The 18,463-nt window shown below is 41.1% G+C and overlaps 1 protein-coding gene across 1 annotated transcript; it reads left to right on the top strand.

Annotated features, from left to right (window-relative positions):
* Window positions 1-1,841: 1,841 nt before the first annotated feature.
* Window positions 1,842-18,233, top strand: SERINC3 (serine incorporator 3). Its single transcript, XM_055545076.1, has 10 exons — window positions 1,842-2,012; window positions 8,548-8,709; window positions 9,261-9,451; window positions 11,005-11,084; window positions 11,737-11,874; window positions 12,001-12,170; window positions 12,977-13,067; window positions 14,366-14,546; window positions 16,200-16,427; window positions 17,296-18,233. The coding sequence occupies exons 1-10, from the start codon at window positions 1,974-1,976 to the stop codon at window positions 17,432-17,434; spliced, it is 1,419 nt and encodes a 472-aa protein (XP_055401051.1). The 5' UTR covers window positions 1,842-1,973; the 3' UTR covers window positions 17,435-18,233.
* Window positions 18,234-18,463: the final 230 nt, after the last annotated feature.

Here is an 18,463-nt window from a genome sequence, read left to right as displayed (position 1 = left end):
AAGGATTTTAAGGGCTACCTGGAAGGTTCCGTGGTCCTGAAACAACCTGACTTGGGAAGGTAGTTTGCGGTGTAGAAAGAGAAAGAGGCTGAGGCAGGAATTAGGAAAGCTTGAGTAATTCTTCTTCCTCTGCCATCAACCCTTTCTGTGACTTTAGGGAAATCATTTCACTTTGAGTCTTTTTCCATTTTTTGTACAAGAAAAGGTTAGAATATATGTCTAAGCCTTCTTCCAACCTGAGTATTTTAGGATCCAAACCCTACAGGTTCTCATACTCCCAGGTAAAAGATCCCCTGCACTAGTTACGTGTATAACACTGTCATCATCGCTGTCATATCTGCATACCACTGTTTCTGTTCAGTTTGTAAGTTATTTTTCCAATTTTTTTTCTTTAAATGAACTCAACTTATACTTAAATTTACAAAGGAAAATTTACACCATTACTTGCCGGGAAATCAAGTATTGCTTGGTAGAAGTGGAAGCATTTCTACAAACACATACATACATACACCCTAAAACAATGTTATGTAACTGTGTAACATAACATTATGTAACATAATGTAGATGTGATTTACCTTTTTTGTGTGTGTGTGATTTACCTTTTGATGAGATTTGAAAAATGAAGCCTTCACCATGTTAAAACAAGGGAGATATGCAAATGTCAGAAAAATGTTAAATACATCCTAGTCACCAACATACTTTCTCTTTAGTTTGAAACAAGACTTTCTCACTCTGCCTTTCAGTTCAATTCAGTCGCTCAGTTGTGTCCTGTGACCCCATGGACTGTAGCACATCACCCACTCCCTGTCCAACTCCCGGAGTTTACTCAAACTCATGTCCATTGAGTCAGTGATACCGTCCAACCATCTCATCCTCTGCCGTCCCCTTCTCCTCCTGCCCTCAATCTTTCCCAGCATCAGGGTCTTTTCAAATGAGTCAGTTCTTCACATCAGGTGGCCAAAGTATCGCAGTTTCAGCTTCAACATCAGTCCTTCCCATGAATATTCAGGACTGATTTCCTTTAGGATGGACTGGTTGGATCTCCTTGCAGTCCAAGGGACTCTAAGAGTCTTCTCCAACACACAGTTCAAAAAAGCATCAGTTCTTCGGTGCTCAGCCTTCTTTATGGTCCAACTGTCACATCCATACATGACTACTGGAAAAACCATAACTTTGACTAGACAGACCTTTGTTGGCAAAGTAATGTCTCTGCTTTTAAACATGCTGTCTAGGTTGGTCATAACTTTTCTTCCTTCTTCTATTTTGCCTTTCAGTGTAACTTAATGACCTGTTTGGGGCTTCCTTGGTGGCTCAGATGGTAAGGAATCCACCTGCAATGCTGGATACTCAGGTTCCATGCCTAGGTCTGGGAAGATATTTACATATAAGTGGATCCTTAGATCCTTTCATTCACCCCACCTGATTTATAAATGCTACATTTTAGAAAACAGTGCACATCTTTTCTGCTTAATTTGGGATTATCCTTCCGTTCTTAGACTAAAGATAAATTCCTCAGGTTAGCTATAAAGTCCTTCCAGGGCTGCTCCCTAATTGTAATTACCTCCTCCTTACATAGTAAGCATTAAATAAACTTTTATTGAAAGAATATGCCCTCATACTACTTTTTCATAGTAGTCACAACATGTCAGTGTATTTATGTCCTTTGTCAGTCTCTTCTTAACTTGGTCATACATTCTTGTGCACTTCTGTACCCCAGATCTCGACAGAGCGCGCTGCGAGGGAATACACAGGAGGCGAAGGAATGTAAGCAGCTCGTCTTCTGCACGGACCCCTGCCAGTTGAGCCCCGCCTTCTCCCCGAACCCCCAAGGCTGGTGGGCGGGGCCACGCGGTGACGCAGGGCGCACGTTTCCGGTCCGAGAAACCGTCGCGTTTCTCGGGTGACGCCTCAGCCGGCAGTTAACCACCGTGCTCTGAACTCGGGTGTCGGCCGCTTCCATCACCCGAGTCACCATGGGGGCCGTGCTGGGCGTCTTCTCCCTCGCCAGCTGGGTGAGTTCGGGGTCTTGTGTCTCTGTTGGTCTTATGGCTTGGGGCTGGGGGTGGGGGTGGCGCGACAGGGCTCCTCAAGCCGTGAGCCCCGAACGGGTCTGGGCCCCGGAGGCCCGGGGGTTGGGGGGCCGGCCCTGGGCGGCAGAGGTTATATAAACCCCGGGAGGTCCAGGGTGAAATCCGCGATGCGCGGCGATCGGATGCGGCCGTTCTCCTTTTGCGTTTGCTGAGGAACGTAAGAGGCCGGGTCTCCATTGTTTACAATCTGATTGTCCCGCCCCCGCCTGCCTTCCGGCTCTGGGTTTCTCTGGAGCTGGGATGGGGCCGGGGCTGGGCTCCCTAGGCCGGGGCTCTCTAGTTGTTTCCAAGCGCCTTCTTAGGGTGGCGTCATTTATTTGGGCGGTGGGGGCAGGGGGTGTGTGTGGATAATATATTTATCCCATAGCACAGGATTTGTCAAAGCTACAGAGTATGTGGCAGAGGTGAGATTTTTAACCAAGGCCTGGGTGCGATTCTGGCTCAAGGGAAATAAGGCCTTGTGGATAATTATTAAGAATTGGAAGTCATGGCCTGAACATTTTGGGGCCTCGTACAAGTCATTTCTTTCTGGCTTCCCTTAAGATGAGGACCATCATCCCAGCATTCCTCGCCTCCAGAGCTGTTGTGAGGATGAAGTGAATAAATGGGTTGAATCACTTTGTAAATTGTAAACGTTGTATTTGCAAAAGCAAAATTATGGTATCTATGGAAGGGACTATGCTGAGTTCACTCATACATTCGCTTCAGAGGGGCATGATTCCTTGACATCATTTCCTTGTTTCCTAATTCCCCGACTGACTTAATTGGCCAAGGAGTCAATCTCAGCTCATTCCACTATCCTATTTTAGGGACAGACTATATTTTCCATCCTTTAAGATTGTTGAACATAAAGCAAAAGAGCTGTTCCTCACTTAAGGGCCTCGTGGCTTTCCAGTATTTTGACCTTGCCAAAAATAAGAAATCTTACATGGTTTATTTAATACACCTGTTTAGATACAAGTTTCATGAAATACTTCTTTGGCCTCTGCTGTACTTTTTTCTGTCACAGTAAAAAAAAATCCTGGCTAGTTGATTTTTACAGTGTTTACAAAATGAGTGTTTTGCAAATACTTACAGTACATTTACAAAATTGCAGCATTTACAAAATAAGATTTAGGGAAAAATAGTTAAGGAAGTCATTAACTAGGGAGTAATATGGTAATTTGAATCCTGAAACACATGGTGGCTTTGATGTAAAGCGGAGATTTGAGTTGATGCCATCAAAGCATTTCTACCTATAAATCACTTTTATAGCTTATTGATTTCTTTTGTTCAGTGGGAACAGCAAGTAATTCAGTGTACCAGGGAATGGAGTGAGTGAGGGGAAGGATAATTAAAAAAGAAAGGTAAAGGGAGCCAAATCATGTAGATACCCATTGATCAGTCTAAGGACTTTGGCTTTTACTCTTTCCTGATTGTGGGGATCCATTAGAGAAAAGAAGAATGATGTGAACTGACACAGTGTTGCTGTGTGGAGAATAGATGGTGACAAAGAAAGGGTGAAGCAGTGTAGGGGAGGAAAACCTTTTATTGGATTCTCTGTGGATTAGTGGTTGGGCCTGCAAATTAAACTAAGACAAATTAGCAAGAAAAAAAAGTTTGTACTTCTGCAGCCCACATACATGTAGGAGTTTTCAGAGATGAACAACTCGAAAGAGTGGTTAGAATATAGGACTTTATTATATGCCTTTCTTAATGGGTGGAGGGGTGCAGGAAAGCGCTTCCCTGGGAAAAACAAAGAGGTTTCTTTAGGAAAGGTGAATGGGTTTTTAGGAGAACTAACAGGAGATAAGGAAGTGTGTGATAGTACTTGTTTATGTGAGTGCAGAGTCTTTTTATCTTCTTCAAGGCAATAAAACTCCCTTGGAGGGAGAATTTATGGTAGTTGCCACATTCAGTCAGATGAGAAATGCTCTGAGAGGGCATTTTTTCCCCTGCATCTTTTGAATCTCACATGTCTTCATCTTAAAATAATTTTTATACTAATTCAGGGTTCTGAATGGGTTACTATAGCAGCAAGATAGGAGCTATTGCATTTAATCCAGGTGAGAGATAATGGTGACTGGACCAGTGTGATAACTGAGGATGCTATGAAAGTAGCAAGATTCCGGATACATTTTAAGGTTAGAGCTGATGTGCTGATAAATGGAATGAGAGTTTTGGGAAAAGAAGGCATCAAGGATGACTGCAAGGTGTTTGACCCGGGCAACAGGAAGAGTATGCCTGGGTCCCTGGAGTCTTTAATCAATAAAAATTAGTAAGAGGCCAAACGAGAATTTCAGGCAAGCAGGAGGAAGAAAAAACAAGCAACAGGTGCCCTTGCTTGCTCCCAAGGGGTGGAGGAGCTGGTTCCTTAAATGGGATGTGGGTAGGGACGGATCAGTGGGTTGAGTAAGAGATGTGGCTGAAGCGGTCTGCTCGCCCACCCCCACAATCCCCCCACTCCCCCCCCCACCTTGCTTGGTGCTGTTACATGCAGGGACCATGCACAATACCCTGTGCTGTTTTGCTCTCCGCAGCTCAGAAGTAGCAGTTGGTTTGTGGCCCTGTTGTATCTTACTGTTCATGCAGGCAGTTATTTTTAGTCCCTTACAGTTTCTTTGTATTCTGCTGTTCAAGGGTTGGTCCAGGTACAAGCACTCTGGGAAAGGGTCCCAGGTTCCGGCTTATCTCAAATAGTTGTTTACGGAAATAGGTGTGGAGCCTTATACCAAGGTCACAAATGTGGAGCTCCACACCAAGGTCATCTCTGGAACTATCTGAGCCCCATAGCAACTGTTGCCATGAACCCCCCTGATCTAAAACAGCCTGCTCCCTGACCCCATATTAGGTACAAATACTCACCCTAACACTCACCCTCTAGCACCCTAACCAAGCACCTAATGCCACCCTTCCAGCAGGATTTTTTTTTGTCTGGAGGCTATAAAAGTGAAAAGTGATAGTGTTAGTTGTTCAGTTGTGCCCGATTCTCTGCGACCCCATGGACTATAGCCTGTCAGGCTCCTCCATGTGTGGACTTCTCCAGGCAAAATTACTGGAGTGGGTACCATTCCCTTCTCCAGGGGATCTTCCCGACCCAGGGATCAAATCCAGGTCTCCTACTAACTCTCGAAGGGGTCGGCTCTCCCTTGAATTGGCCCACTGTTCTAACAGGTGGCTCTCCATGGTCTGTCATGAGGTTGGCCCGCTGTGCTAACAGCCAGTCTCCCAGTCCAGTAAACTCTTTTCTCTTATTCTGTCTCGTGTCTGGAAATCTTTTCCAACCTGCACACAGATCATGAAAATAGGGGAGTGACATGTAGTAAGACACGTTTGTTCCGCAGTTTGAGTACCTATTGTGTAAAGGTGCAAAAGATAGAATGCTAGGTGGTCACCCCTACCCACTCCAGGTACAGACAGTTATAAACAAGTAAGTAGGTGTACTGGTTTGCCAGGGCTGGATAACAAAAGACCACAAAGTGGATGACTTAAATAATAGAAATCGATTGGCTCGTGCCGGGAGCCTGCGAGAGGCACTCCACTCATGACAAAGGTCATGAGGAAGGAGGCTCAGCATACGCAAAGGCGGGATCAAGCCTCAGGAGTCCCCCTGGATATTCTCGAGCATCTACCCCCAAAAACCAGAGTCTGCCTACTTTATTGCTTTGTGCTCTCACCTCTGACTTTACTGGGGGCTGTCCCCCACCACCATCTCGCTCTCTCTGACAAAGAGTTAACTTACATCTCCAATTAATAAAGTTCCTGGGCAATTAGGAGTGTTTAAATCCAAACCCCTCAGATAGCTCTCTAACTCGCCTGACAAGTTTACCCGGACTCCTACAGCTATGCATATGATTGTTAACAGTCTCCCAGCCTCGAGAGGCATGGGAAGCTTAAGATATTCAAATAGCTTAGAGCCTCTCAGAGAGTTAGAAACTGTCAGAATAAAACTAGTAAAAGATTTCATTGATGAGCCAATGCTTGCTGCCAAGTTTCCACATCCCCTGTATTGTATCCTTGAATATGTATTAATTAATATAGTTGGTATGTAGAAAAAATAGGTAGTGGCCTTGGTGCTAGCAACTTTAGACCCTTAAGGTAATAAATTCTTTCCTTTGTTGTAAACCCACTGCACCTCTGCCCTATAGGAATGTAACTTTATCTAGCACCTTCGGAGGATGGCGCCAAACCTTAAAATAATTACCCTTAGAGAAAATAAGTCTTACGGTTGACAAACCTTTGTCAAGAGTCATAAAATGTTAATAGGCCTTCTGGCCAGAAGATGATGTAAATCACCTAAACCATTTGTATACGATAAATTTGCAGGATAGAAACCCTGGTTTTTGATAAGGATCAAAGACTGCTGACTTTGCATGATTTCACATCCCCTATTATCCTCTATGTGTAACTTAGGGTATAAAAGCCCCTGTTGAAAATAAAGCTACGGGCCTTGCTCACCAAAGCTTGGTCTCCCCGTGTCATTCTTTTCCTCAATTTCCAGTTGAGTCTCCATCTGGAGCGTGGAGGTCCTCTGCGACCATTTATTTGCCTGGGCTTCTAAGACCCACTCGAGAAGGTGTCTAAGGTGGGGCACCTTCTGCTATTCGAGAGGGTGCCTGCGGCCTCCGTGGTCAGAGCTAACCTGGTGTCACAGGTTATATTGATTTTCCGCATAAACCAAGCTACTCAGCCTCTTTTCTCCACTGAATTTTCCTACTGAGCTATCCTCATTCTATTACTCTTTATATTTGTAATTAATATTTAAATAAATCGCCGACGCTGTCTCTCCTTCGAATACCCTGGATCAGCCGGGGCTGGACCTCGGCAGGCTCGTCATTTGGAGGCTAGAAGTCTGAGATTAGGGTGTCAGCTGGGTTGGTTCCTGGAACTCTGTTCCAGGCTTCTTCCCTAGTTCCTGGTGGTTTGGTAGCCGTCTTTGGTGTTCCTTGGTTTATAGATCTCTGCCTTCATCTTTGCATGATGTTCTCCCTGTGATGCTCAACTGTGTCCAGATTTCTCCTTTGTATGACACCAGTCATGTTTGATTAGGGGCCCACTCTTCTCCAGTAAGACATCATTTTACCGAATTATATCTGTAGTGACCCTGTTTCCAAATCAGGTCACATTCTGAGGTATGGTGATTGGTACATAAACATATGAATTTTGGAGGACATAATTCAACTGATAGCAAACAGTGGGCAATTATTATTAGTTTATTTAATTGGCTAGAGAAAAAACAGCTAAAGGAGTTAGAAGCATGTGAGTGCAGACAAAATAAACTGGAAGCAATTAGTGTCATTGTTTTTAGCTGTAAAATGTCTGCATCTCTATCTGTGACCAGACACAGACTTCTGTTACGGTCTTTTGACCCAGACTGTAGTTAAGAATTGAAGACTGGGGCTGGGTAGTCAATTCCCCATGGCTGTTTTGATTATGGATATTACTGGTTATCGTGATATATGGAGCTCCTGCTATGAAAGAAATTATGCTAGGTGCTATATACTGCTGACATTATCTCATAAAAGATTATTACTGGGGCCATACTGTAAACCAGAATCCCCCAGTGTCTGCATCTGCTGTTTCTGCTGATGATTCTGAATTAGCCTATCCTTGTAATGTGACTTGATAATGTCACCTGTCAAAGCAATTCAAGTGGTTTCCTAATCAGGCATATAGAAGAATGACTCAAAGTATGTCCTCTCATCTGGAATGCTTGTGGGTGACCATGTTGTACCAGCTATCAGTACTTCATTTTTATGGCTAAATAATATTCTGCCCTTTGTGGGTATACTTTATGTTATTTATCCGTTCATCAGCTGATGGGCATTTAGTCTCTGCCTTTCAACAATTGGTAGGTGGTGCTGTTTGGAACATTCATGTCCAAATTTTGTTTGAAAACTTCAGTTCTTTTGGGTGTATGTGTGAGTTGGAGTTACTGGGTCATATGATAATTCTATGTTTAATTTTGAGGAATCTCTGGGTTACTCTTCAATGGAGCCAAAAGTCTTTTGCTTTAAGGGTTTCTGCGTAATGTTGCCTTATGTTGTAATATTAGATTTGGTAGCTAGGATTCTCAGAAATCAGCAGGTGGAGTTAGGTTTCTGTTTTTCTCAGTATTAAGATATATTGTTTTTAAATAAAATATGCTGTCTGTGGGAACATAACCAACACTTACTGGGCCTTTACTATGTTTTAAGTACTGTGTTGAGTGCTCGTTTAATATAGCAGTGTCTGAAGGAGGAAGATTCTGTTACAGAGTTTATTTTACAGATGGAGAAATAAGCTTACATTTTGTAACTTGCTGAGGTAAAATGGTAGAAATAACACTGACTCCAGAGCTCATGCTTTTAACCACTTCCTCCCAGCTCTGATTCTCAGAGAAGGCTCTCAGAGCCTGGTGTGCCTGGTCTTCCGTGCTGCGGGCCAGGAAGGAGGCCGCTGCAGGCTGTCTTACATGGCGATGCTCTGCTCGTTGCAGGTCCCGTGCCTTTGTGGCGGTGCGTCCTGTTTGCTGTGCAGCTGCTGTCCCAACAGTAAGAATTCCACCCTGACTCGCCTCATCTACGCTTTCATCCTCTTCCTGGGCACCATTGTCTGTTGTATCATGTTTCATGAGGGGATGGAGACTCAGCTGAAGAAGGTAAGTAGAAGTAACAGTAGCCTTATTAATGTAGTGGTTTTAATTATTTCATGTTTTGCAAAAATTTTAGTTGTAATTAGTATTTATTTCTTCACTGTTGTGAAACTCAATCAAGTTCAGTGGATTGGTTGGGATCGTACATTTCAGTTCTAGTCAAAACAGAGTAGGAAGGTATTAGTCTTTTCCCAAAGTAAAGGTAGTATCTGAAGCAACATCTTTAATCTAACAACTTTGGAAAAGATACTAAAAGAGTGGCCCTAAAGCTCTTTTAAATAAAGTATATTTAATTTTAAAAATTTAATCTAGACTAGCCTTTATTTGCAGAGAAGGGCCAAAAAGAGAGCGCTTGACTTTTATTTTAAAAATGCAACTTGTTTATATTGTTTGGTGACAAGATTGTAAGTGAATTGAAAGCCAAAGCGAAAAGTCCCACAGGAGGGTCTTGCAGTTGTTGAAGTGGCCCATTTTATAAATCCAGGCTTTTCTGTGGTGGAATCGAATCTCTCTTTAAATGTGGATATTCCCTTAGCATTAAAATGTTTTTTTTCCAGATACCTGGATTCTGTGATGAAGGACTTAGTACCAGGATTACTGATATTATGGATAAAGATTGTGATGTGCTGGTTCGTTATAAAGCTGTGTATCGAATCAACTTTGCCTTGGCCGTCTTCTTCTTTGCCTTCTCTCTGCTCATGTTAAATGTGAAAACTAGTAAAGATCCCAGAGCAGCGATACACAATGGGTACGTAGGAATTATTTATTGTTTTCTTGTCATGGTGTTGTATCTTCGCCTTCACAGTTAATGTTGCCATTTTGATGAAAGCAGTAGAGTACTTCTGTTATACATGGGAAGTTGTTTCAAGGTCATTTTCAGCTGGAGCTCTGCAGTATAGCGGGGGAGATAGAGTGGACAACGAGAATTTTTTTTTGTATTATTTATTTAGTATTTTTAAAAAATATTTTTGCTTCAGGTTCATACATTTCTCTGCACACCTATGAAACCGTTCAAGCATTGTACTAGGCACTTCACACACACAAACACACATATTTTTTTTCTTTCTATTGTTAAAAGATAAACACGTACCTGATATATTTAGACAGGATACAGAAAAATAAATAGTGAATATATTTGGGCCACTGATTGACATATTCTTTCGCTTCCCATTCCTGATCCCCAGTTCCTCTTGTACATGTATTTCAGAGAGGTTAAAGAAATTGCCTGAGATCTCTCAGCTAGAAAGGGTTGGCCGTAGGATTGAAACTCAAATCTGTTCAGCTCCAAAGCTGCTTTCTTTCCGCACTACCATGCAAAGTAGTGTTTAAAGGTTGACTGAAAGCCAGGTTTGGTCTTGTGATGAGCTCTGTAATTGTGGACAAGGGGTTTATGTCCAGTTGCCTGATGTGCAGCTTGCCAGACAGCCAAACTGAGATGCTGAGATTTGCAGCAGAGACGGGAAGACACATCTTGGATCCGCCTCCCTGAAGGCCAGAGGCTGTAGAAACTTATGGGATAAAGAAGCAGGGTTGTCTTACTTTTGGGAATGGGAAGGTAAGGAACAGGTGCTGTAATCGGTGTTCTGCATAGGTCTTTATCTTAATTACAAGCTTGAAATGGCAACCCACAGTACTCTTGCCTAGATGATCCCTTGGACAGAGGAGCCTGGTGTCCATGGGGTAGCAAAGAGTCGGTCACAACTGAGCGACTTCACTTTCACTTTCTTTAACAGGATACTTAGCATAATCAGGGGGTGGAGTTTTTGGCACTCTGAATTCATTGAACCACCTGTGCAGGCCCTGTTGTAGGGTCAGTAGTCCCAACCAGTCTTAACCAGCTTGAACTGGACAAAAACTAACTCCTGGTTTCTGAAAAACAGCTTAAGTCCCCGTTGCTGTAGCAACTCATACATCAGAGGCAAGTATCTATAGAGGTGGTTAAAGAGTCTTGGGATATATTATCTAGGCTGTAGGTAGGAAGGTATGAAATTTGAAAAAATTTAGACAAGCCTTGTGAAGGCAAGGCCACAAATGGAGGAGTTCTTTAACGAGCTGTTAAAGCAGGGAAACTCTAAGGTAATGTGTTTCTTTCTTATGAACCTGAATGATTGGGTCTCTGTGCTAATGTTTGTCCTCAAATTGTGTGAAATACTGAATGAAATAGCTTCATGTCAGATGAAGAAACAAGCCCAATCATGTTGGAAGTGGCTAGTAAGGCTTTATTTTTGCATTTCAGAAGTTCATTTTCTCAATGAAAGGGAAAAATTAGCGTTTCATAAATGTACTTTTATATTTTAATAGATTTTGGTTCTTCAAAATTGCTGCCATTGTTGGTATCATGGTTGGATCTTTCTATATTCCTGGAGGCCACTTCAACACAGGTATGGTTCCCTATAACAGGGGTTAATTGTAATGTATACAAACTCTACAGATGACTGCATTCATTACTGATTTTGCAGAACTGGTAATTAAATGAGATGGTGTTCAAGTATCATGACTTGATACTAATATTAAGATATTAATTGACTGATTAAAGCCAGGAGACATTCAGCCCACTTCTCAGCTATTCTGAAACCAGATGTTAATTTTTTGCCAATATTTTAGGTTTCCCTTCTCACTTGGCAATATGAAGTTAATCGGGCTTGTCAACATAAGGACTTGTAACCATGTACTCCACTTTCCCCGTTTTAACCTGCTTCCTTTTTGTGGCATCATATGGTATCTGTGGATTTCCACTGTGATTTATATCCCTGTGAGTAAAGGAAAGGGCTTATATCTTTTCCATTTGGAATGTCAGACCATGGGCTCCCCTTAGCACAAGCTAGAATCGATTTTAAAAGGTCTGAAACCCAACAGAACACTTGTCACAGAATGCCTTTGAGTTTGGAATTGCGATAATCTTGCTGTACTGCTCGAGACAGAATATGTCTTATTATTACCTTTTCTTACTTGAAACTTTTGAGTGTGTTGGACAGTAGCATTCTGACACGTTGCTTCTGTGGTAAAGAATAACTTTGTGCTTTTGGTTTGTAGCCTGGTTTGTTATTGGCATGGTAGGGGCTGCCTTCTTCATCCTCATCCAGCTGGTGCTGTTGGTAGACTTTGCTCACTCTTGGAATGAGTCATGGGTAAATCGAATGGAAGAAGGGAATCCAAGATGCTGGTATGCCGGTAGGTGTCAAACCCCTATGAGAGCCATACTGCATCATGCTACATTAAACTGGGTGAAAATTGATCCTCATTAGTTTAAAAGCTTGTTATAACTGTGAGCATTCATGTTCATTTTCTCTTTTCTAGCTTTACTGTCTATGACAAGCTTGTTTTATATCCTGTCAATCATCTTTGCCGGGTTGCTATACACATACTACACCAAACCAGATGGCTGCACAGAAAACAAGTTCTTCATCAGTTTTAATCTGATCCTTTGCGTGGTGATTTCTGTTTTGTCAATCCATCCAAAAATTCAGGTATGGTTGTGATTTCTGCTTCTTCCTCCTATGAGAGATTTTTAATTAATGCTAAACTTGAAACCTAGGTAACTTTTTATATGAATTTATGTCCAAGTTTATCTACTTAAACATTTTTCCACTGTAGCATAAAAAGTCTTCATAATTATATCTTAATCATAAAATGTGCCATTGAATGTCAGTATTATAATTAAATGAATAATTTCCCTATTATTTAAGGGGAAAAAAAACTATGTAACTTGAGAATGTATTGTCCTTATAAAATTGTTTATATCACAAGAATGATTCTTAGAAATCTTTAGCAGAGATATTTTAGGGGAATTAAACTAGAAAAATATGATTTTAATATTTAAAACACAACTCATGCTCCTGAGTTTCCTCATTTAAATACCATATTTTAAAAATTCATGGATTTTTAGATATGAAATATGAAAAAACATCAAACATCACCTCTCCTTTTAAAAGTGAGAAAACTGAAGGTCCAGAGAGTTGATGGATTACCTAGCTAGTTAAGGGCAAAGCTTAGCTTTGATTTCACTATACCAGGGAACTAGTGGTAAATCCAAGCCTTTGTATGATCCACAGGAATTTCCAGGGTTATGAAATGCCTGAGAATTGGTGGTACATGCCTCCTCTTTCTTGGTTATTTTTCAAGTTAACTTAAACTGAAAGGTTACTTGTCATCTTTGATCTGTCAAGCAGAATCAGAAGGTTCTCAATAATAGCTCAGTGGGTCCTAGGAAGTACACTTTTAGAAATTCAGTCCTTGCAGTTCCTATGGCATTGTTTTCTTTTCGATTCCATAGGAACACCAGCCTCGTTCTGGCCTCCTGCAGTCTTCTCTCATCACCCTCTACACCATGTACCTCACGTGGTCAGCCATGTCCAATGAACCTGGTAAGCAAATTCTAAAAGCACATTCATTTGATGGAAAGAAAGTAAGAAATGGGAGTTCTCTGGCAGTGCAGTGGTTAGGACTCAGCTTTCACTGCTGTGGGTGTAAGCTTGATCCCTGGTTGGAAACTTAAGATCCCACGAGATGTGCCATGCACACCAGGAGTAAAAGAAAGTACGAAATTACTCCTTTGGTGGGTGCCAGAACTAGAGCTGGAGCAAATGTCAGACAAACAAATGAACAAACAAAAACTTGACTTAAATGTACAATGTCTTTGGTATTTACCTTTCAAATTGTATTCTCCATGTCTGCTCCTAGCTGTTCAGAGCTGAAAGCCTAAAGGACCACCTGAAGGACCTTTATGTGGTCCAGGCTTTTCCCCAGACTAAATCAAATTAGTTAAGAGTTGGTTAAGAGCAGAACAAGGCAACATTGTTTTGGCCCTTTGTAGAATTACATTAATTGAATTTTATGTTGGTGGTTCAGGCTTGAGAAGAAACAGCTGCAGAAAATCTCCTTTTGTAGGTCTTACGGGATTGTTTCTCAGTAGAGCATCCTGTGGACTAGTTTTCAAGGAAAACCATTACTGCAGGCCATCCAATGATGACTCAACTTATTTTTGTTGTATTCCTGTATAACTGTACAGAAACAGGACTAGGGGTAAACTCGTTGTGCCTTTTTTTTTTTAATAACCAGGCCAAATTTATTGAATCTACCTTATTTTGCAAACAAATTTATCTTTTTTAAACTTTTTGTTTTATATTGGATTATAGTTGATTAACAGTGTTGTGATAGTTTCGGGTGTACAGCAAGGTGATTTAGTTGTACATTTTCCCATTTAGGCTGTTACATAATACTGAGCAGAGTAGGTCCTTGTTGGTTATCCATTTTAAATATAGCAGTGTGTACATGTCCATCCCACCCTCCCCACCACCCTTCCCCCTGGTACAAGTTCCTTCTCTAAGCCTGTGTAAACTCCTTATACTTTAAGCACACAACTGTAGAGCCCCAAAGACTTGCTAGTTAAACTTCAAAACCAGTGAAATCAAGATTGACATTTATGAAATTGGACAAATACTCTGTTGCTGTAGTTTCTTTACTCTTTCTTGAAAACCAAGTCTTTGATTGCAACACAGATGTGTTACTGACTGCCCAGTTGCAGGTTCTTTGAAGTAGAACATTCTCATGTTTGAAATTATGTTTTGCTACCACGACTGAGTGATGTGTAAACACACCCCTCAAATCCTTTTGGACCCCGATGAGTTATCCCTAAAGATAAAAAGCCGTTTCTCATTGTCAGATCGCTCCTGCAACCCTGGCCTGTTGAGCATCATTACGCACATGACCTCATCCACCTTGGCTCCTGCGAATACAACTGCTCCGGCCCCTACCCCTGCTGTGCCATTACAGAGCGGGCCTTCTCTGAATAAAGAGAATTTCATTGGGCTGTTAGTCTTTGTTCTCTCCCTTTCCTATTCTAGGTAAGTTACAAAGTCCTTGACTTGCCTCAGTTAACCCTGCAGTGTATGTTTCTGTAAGTTCAGTAAATCCTCTTGTGAAATGATTTCCCCCAGCCTTACTAAGAGATATGTTCTCCTTTGTATAGGAAGATAAAGCTCTTACCTGACCTGACTCGAGATTAGCTAGAATAGTGGCTCTGAAATTTGGCTGGGCTATCTCTTTTTTTTTAGGGCAATGTTTATTTTATGATCATTGTAAATAATATAAGCAACTAGCAGAATTTTATGCACAAAATGCTCAAGTTGGTATTTAATTCAAAACCTCAGATACAATCTATGTTAGCAGTTTGCACTCATTCTCTCACCCATTTTTATTGATTGATATTGTCTATCTAATAGTGTGTGATACTTTAATAATTTTAAAATGTGAAATAATACAAATAGTCAAAGATATATTTATATAAACTAACAGCGTAAGTGAGGGCAGTTTAAAGTAGGAAATGAAATTGTCCTCCCTCTAAATTCACCTTTTCTGTGGTTAAATTTTGGCCCATATTATTTCAGACTTTTTTCTTTTGCTTATACTTACTATCTATTAATCTATTTGTATCTATATTATTATGTATATTTTTATAAATAGTTACATAATCTTATATCACTTGATATATAATTTAAAAATAGAGACCATACTATATAATAGTATAACAGTATACTATTCTGAAATACATATGAATTTGTCATAATTTGGACAGCTTTGCACACATGATGTGTAGTTTTACCCTTTTTTTCCCTTTTTTCCTTTTTTTTAATTATTTCTTAAAATATGGGTTGGCAGTCTACAGCCCTTGGGCTAACTTCCTATTTCTCTAAATAAAGTTTTATTGGCTTCTAGCTATGTTCATTTTTTTTCATGCTCTCTGTGACTATTTTTGTTTATTTCCTTTGATTCTTGATCTTAAGAGGAAAGCTTTTAATCTTTCACTATTAAATACAACTTTTTCATAGAGGCCCTTTATCAGTTTGAGGAAGTTTTCTATTTCTAGTTTGAGTTTTTATCATAAAAAAAGTATCAGATTTTTGCCAAAAAAAATTTTTTTTAATGTCTGTTGAGATGTTCATGTGGAATTTGTCCTTTATTTGTATGTACTTTTTTATTCAATCATTTAACAAACTTTTAGTGAGTATCTGCTGTGTATTAGAAATGCATAGATGACTAAGGTCATTGCCAGAAGGTCATTCCTTGTGAATAGCAAGGAAGACAGGAGTGGTTAAGTGATACGGCAGAAGGAAGAATAAGGAGCTACAGCAATTTAATCCAGCCTAGCGACGGGGTGACGTCAGAGAAGACTTCCTAGAGGACACGGCATGATTAGAGAGTTAAAGAGTGAGTGAGTTAGCTGGGCGAAGGTGGGCATTGCATTCTGAACAAAGGAGAGATACTTCTGAAGTCCTGGAAGCAGACACCGTAAGCATAGTGTATTTTGGGAAACCCCTCCAGGCAGTTAAAGCATCAAATTGTGACTGTAGGGATCAGAACTTTAAGCAAACCCTTCAGAAGCCCTTCAGTCCCTGAAGCAGGAGCAGTTTAGAAATAACCTTCACGTGTACAGGCTCCTAACAGCACTTCATCTTCATGGCCCCCTTCTGATTTACCTTTCTGGGATCCCTTTCCAGCATCCGCAATTCCAGCAATAGCCAAGTAAGTAAGCTGACGCTGTCGGGAAGTGACAGCGTGATCCTCCGAGATACGGCTGCCAATGGTGCCAGCGATGAGGAAGATGGACGGCCTCGGCGGGCAGTGGACAATGAGCGAGAGGGGGTGCAATACAACTACTCCATGTTCCACCTCATGCTCTGCTCGGCTTCCCTGTACATCATGATGACCTTGACCAACTGGTACAGGTAGGAGGCCGAGAACTGAGGGAGCCCACCTAGCCCCTTGGGGTGGCCTGTAAAAGCTCCTGACCTCAGAATCCCCTTCTTTTACCCATATAATGAAAGTATGTTCAGTGCTCACACTTTTCTGAAATACTTCTGACTTTTTTTTCTCCTCTTGCATTTAAAATCCAGTTGGAATACTTACAGTTAAAATCATGGGAAGCCCTTCCAAACTTGAGTAACTTGAGAGAGAAAATCATGACATAAAGCAATCTGACTTGTCTTTCGTTCCCTAAGTTTTCTTTGTCTAGAGATGGCCATGTAGAGTATTCTGATCAAAGGAAACATCTGGTAAAGCAGGGAGGATTCAGTAAATTCATTTCAGTTTTTAATTTTACCAGTATGTAGAATAGCCAGATGTCCCTGAAGAACTTTTTGCAAGGAATGATCAGAGTTCTTCATGCAGGCTAAAAGATAAAAGCTGTTTGAGTGGCAGAGCCCCCTGCTCATAAAAATGAAAAAATAGCAACTTTATCAAGTCCTTTCTGGTAACTGACTACAGAGTAGTGAGTGTCAGGCAAGTTTCAGTGGAGAATTTCTTAGCTTTTGCTGAGGGGCTGCTATATGCTGAAATGAGGCTCCTTTGCTTAACTCTCAGGGGCTTCCCTGGTGGCTCAGTGGTAAAGAATCTGCCAGCCAAGCAGGAGACATGGGTTCGATTCCTGGGTTGGGAAGATCCCCTGGAGAAGGGCATGGCAACCCACTCGAGTATTCTTGCCTGGGAAATCTCATGGACAGAGGAGCCTGGTGGGCTGTAGTCCCTGGGGTTGCAAAAGTGTGGGACTTAGTGACTAAACAACAGCAACCACCTAACTCTCTGCTGTTTTCTCAGCCCTGATGCAAACTTCCAGAGTATGACCAGCAAGTGGCCAGCTGTGTGGGTCAAGATCAGTTCCAGCTGGGTCTGCCTCCTCCTCTACGTCTGGACCCTTGTGGCTCCGCTTGTCCTCACCAATCGAGACTTCAGCTGAAGCTGAGTGCCAAGGACACCACTGAAATTCATAAAGGTCTCCTTTGCTGAAAGCTCACTTACTGTTTACTTTCGCTTCAACTAATATATTAAGCAAATGCTTTGCAAATAAGACTATATCCAGGTTTATATCGGAGGGCAAGATGGAATAATGCTTGATGCAGGATCAGAACCTTTCATTTATATCTCTATTATGTTTATTTGTAAGGATAGAGAGCAAAAGGAACATTGTGTTTTAAAGTGAACTACAGCTGTGCTGTGAAGAGAGTTCTTTATTAAGACTTGTAGGTTCCTACAACTTTGATTTAAAATGTAAGACAGAAAAAATGTTGGATACTTGAGGTTGTCATTAATATATTTCTATTGCAGGATCTTTAAAGAACAAAATAATTATAATGATGCATTTCTATGACAGTTTTTTTCTGTGAAAGTCTTTACTGTGTGATACAGACCCTCTGTTCAGTCCTTAAACTCAGTGCTTGGGGAAAGGAGTCTGTGTGCAGGTTTGCCCCAGAAGAGGGGTTGTTGGTCTGGCTGCTGCTTCTACGTCTTGAGTTTTTTTAATTTCCTTTTTATTTTTTATACTACAGCATTGATGCTGCTTGATTCAAGCCTGTGGCTTTGCTAGAAATGTTAATTTCAATAAACGCTTTGTATGTTTGGTTAAACTGAAGATTCACTTGAAAAACTGGTGCAGCTTTAGTCTATGTCATTATCTTGTTACGAGTATGTAAAACTACAAATGCATGTGAATATATTATATTTGCACTATAAAGGTATTTGATTAAAATAGAAAGACTTACGCTTTTTAAGGTCCTTTCTTTAACAGCTTTGATGAGTTAGCAGCGTTCTAGGTTTTTCATTTTTTTAGACTTTTTTGGGCAGTAAGGTTTATAAAGCATCTTCCAGAATGCTCTCCTGTTCCTTCCAAAGTTTAAGGTCTGACCAGTGGGTAAAGTCTTGAACTCATTCAGAAATTCTACTAAATGTCTTTCCTGGGCAAGACACTTGGGTAGATGAGAGACAAGGC

This window comes from Bubalus kerabau, chromosome 13 (genome assembly GCF_029407905.1).
Source record: "Bubalus kerabau isolate K-KA32 ecotype Philippines breed swamp buffalo chromosome 13, PCC_UOA_SB_1v2, whole genome shotgun sequence".
Classification (NCBI taxonomy): Eukaryota; Metazoa; Chordata; class Mammalia; order Artiodactyla; family Bovidae; genus Bubalus; species Bubalus kerabau.
This window is presented reverse-complemented; position numbering and strand designations above follow the sequence as displayed.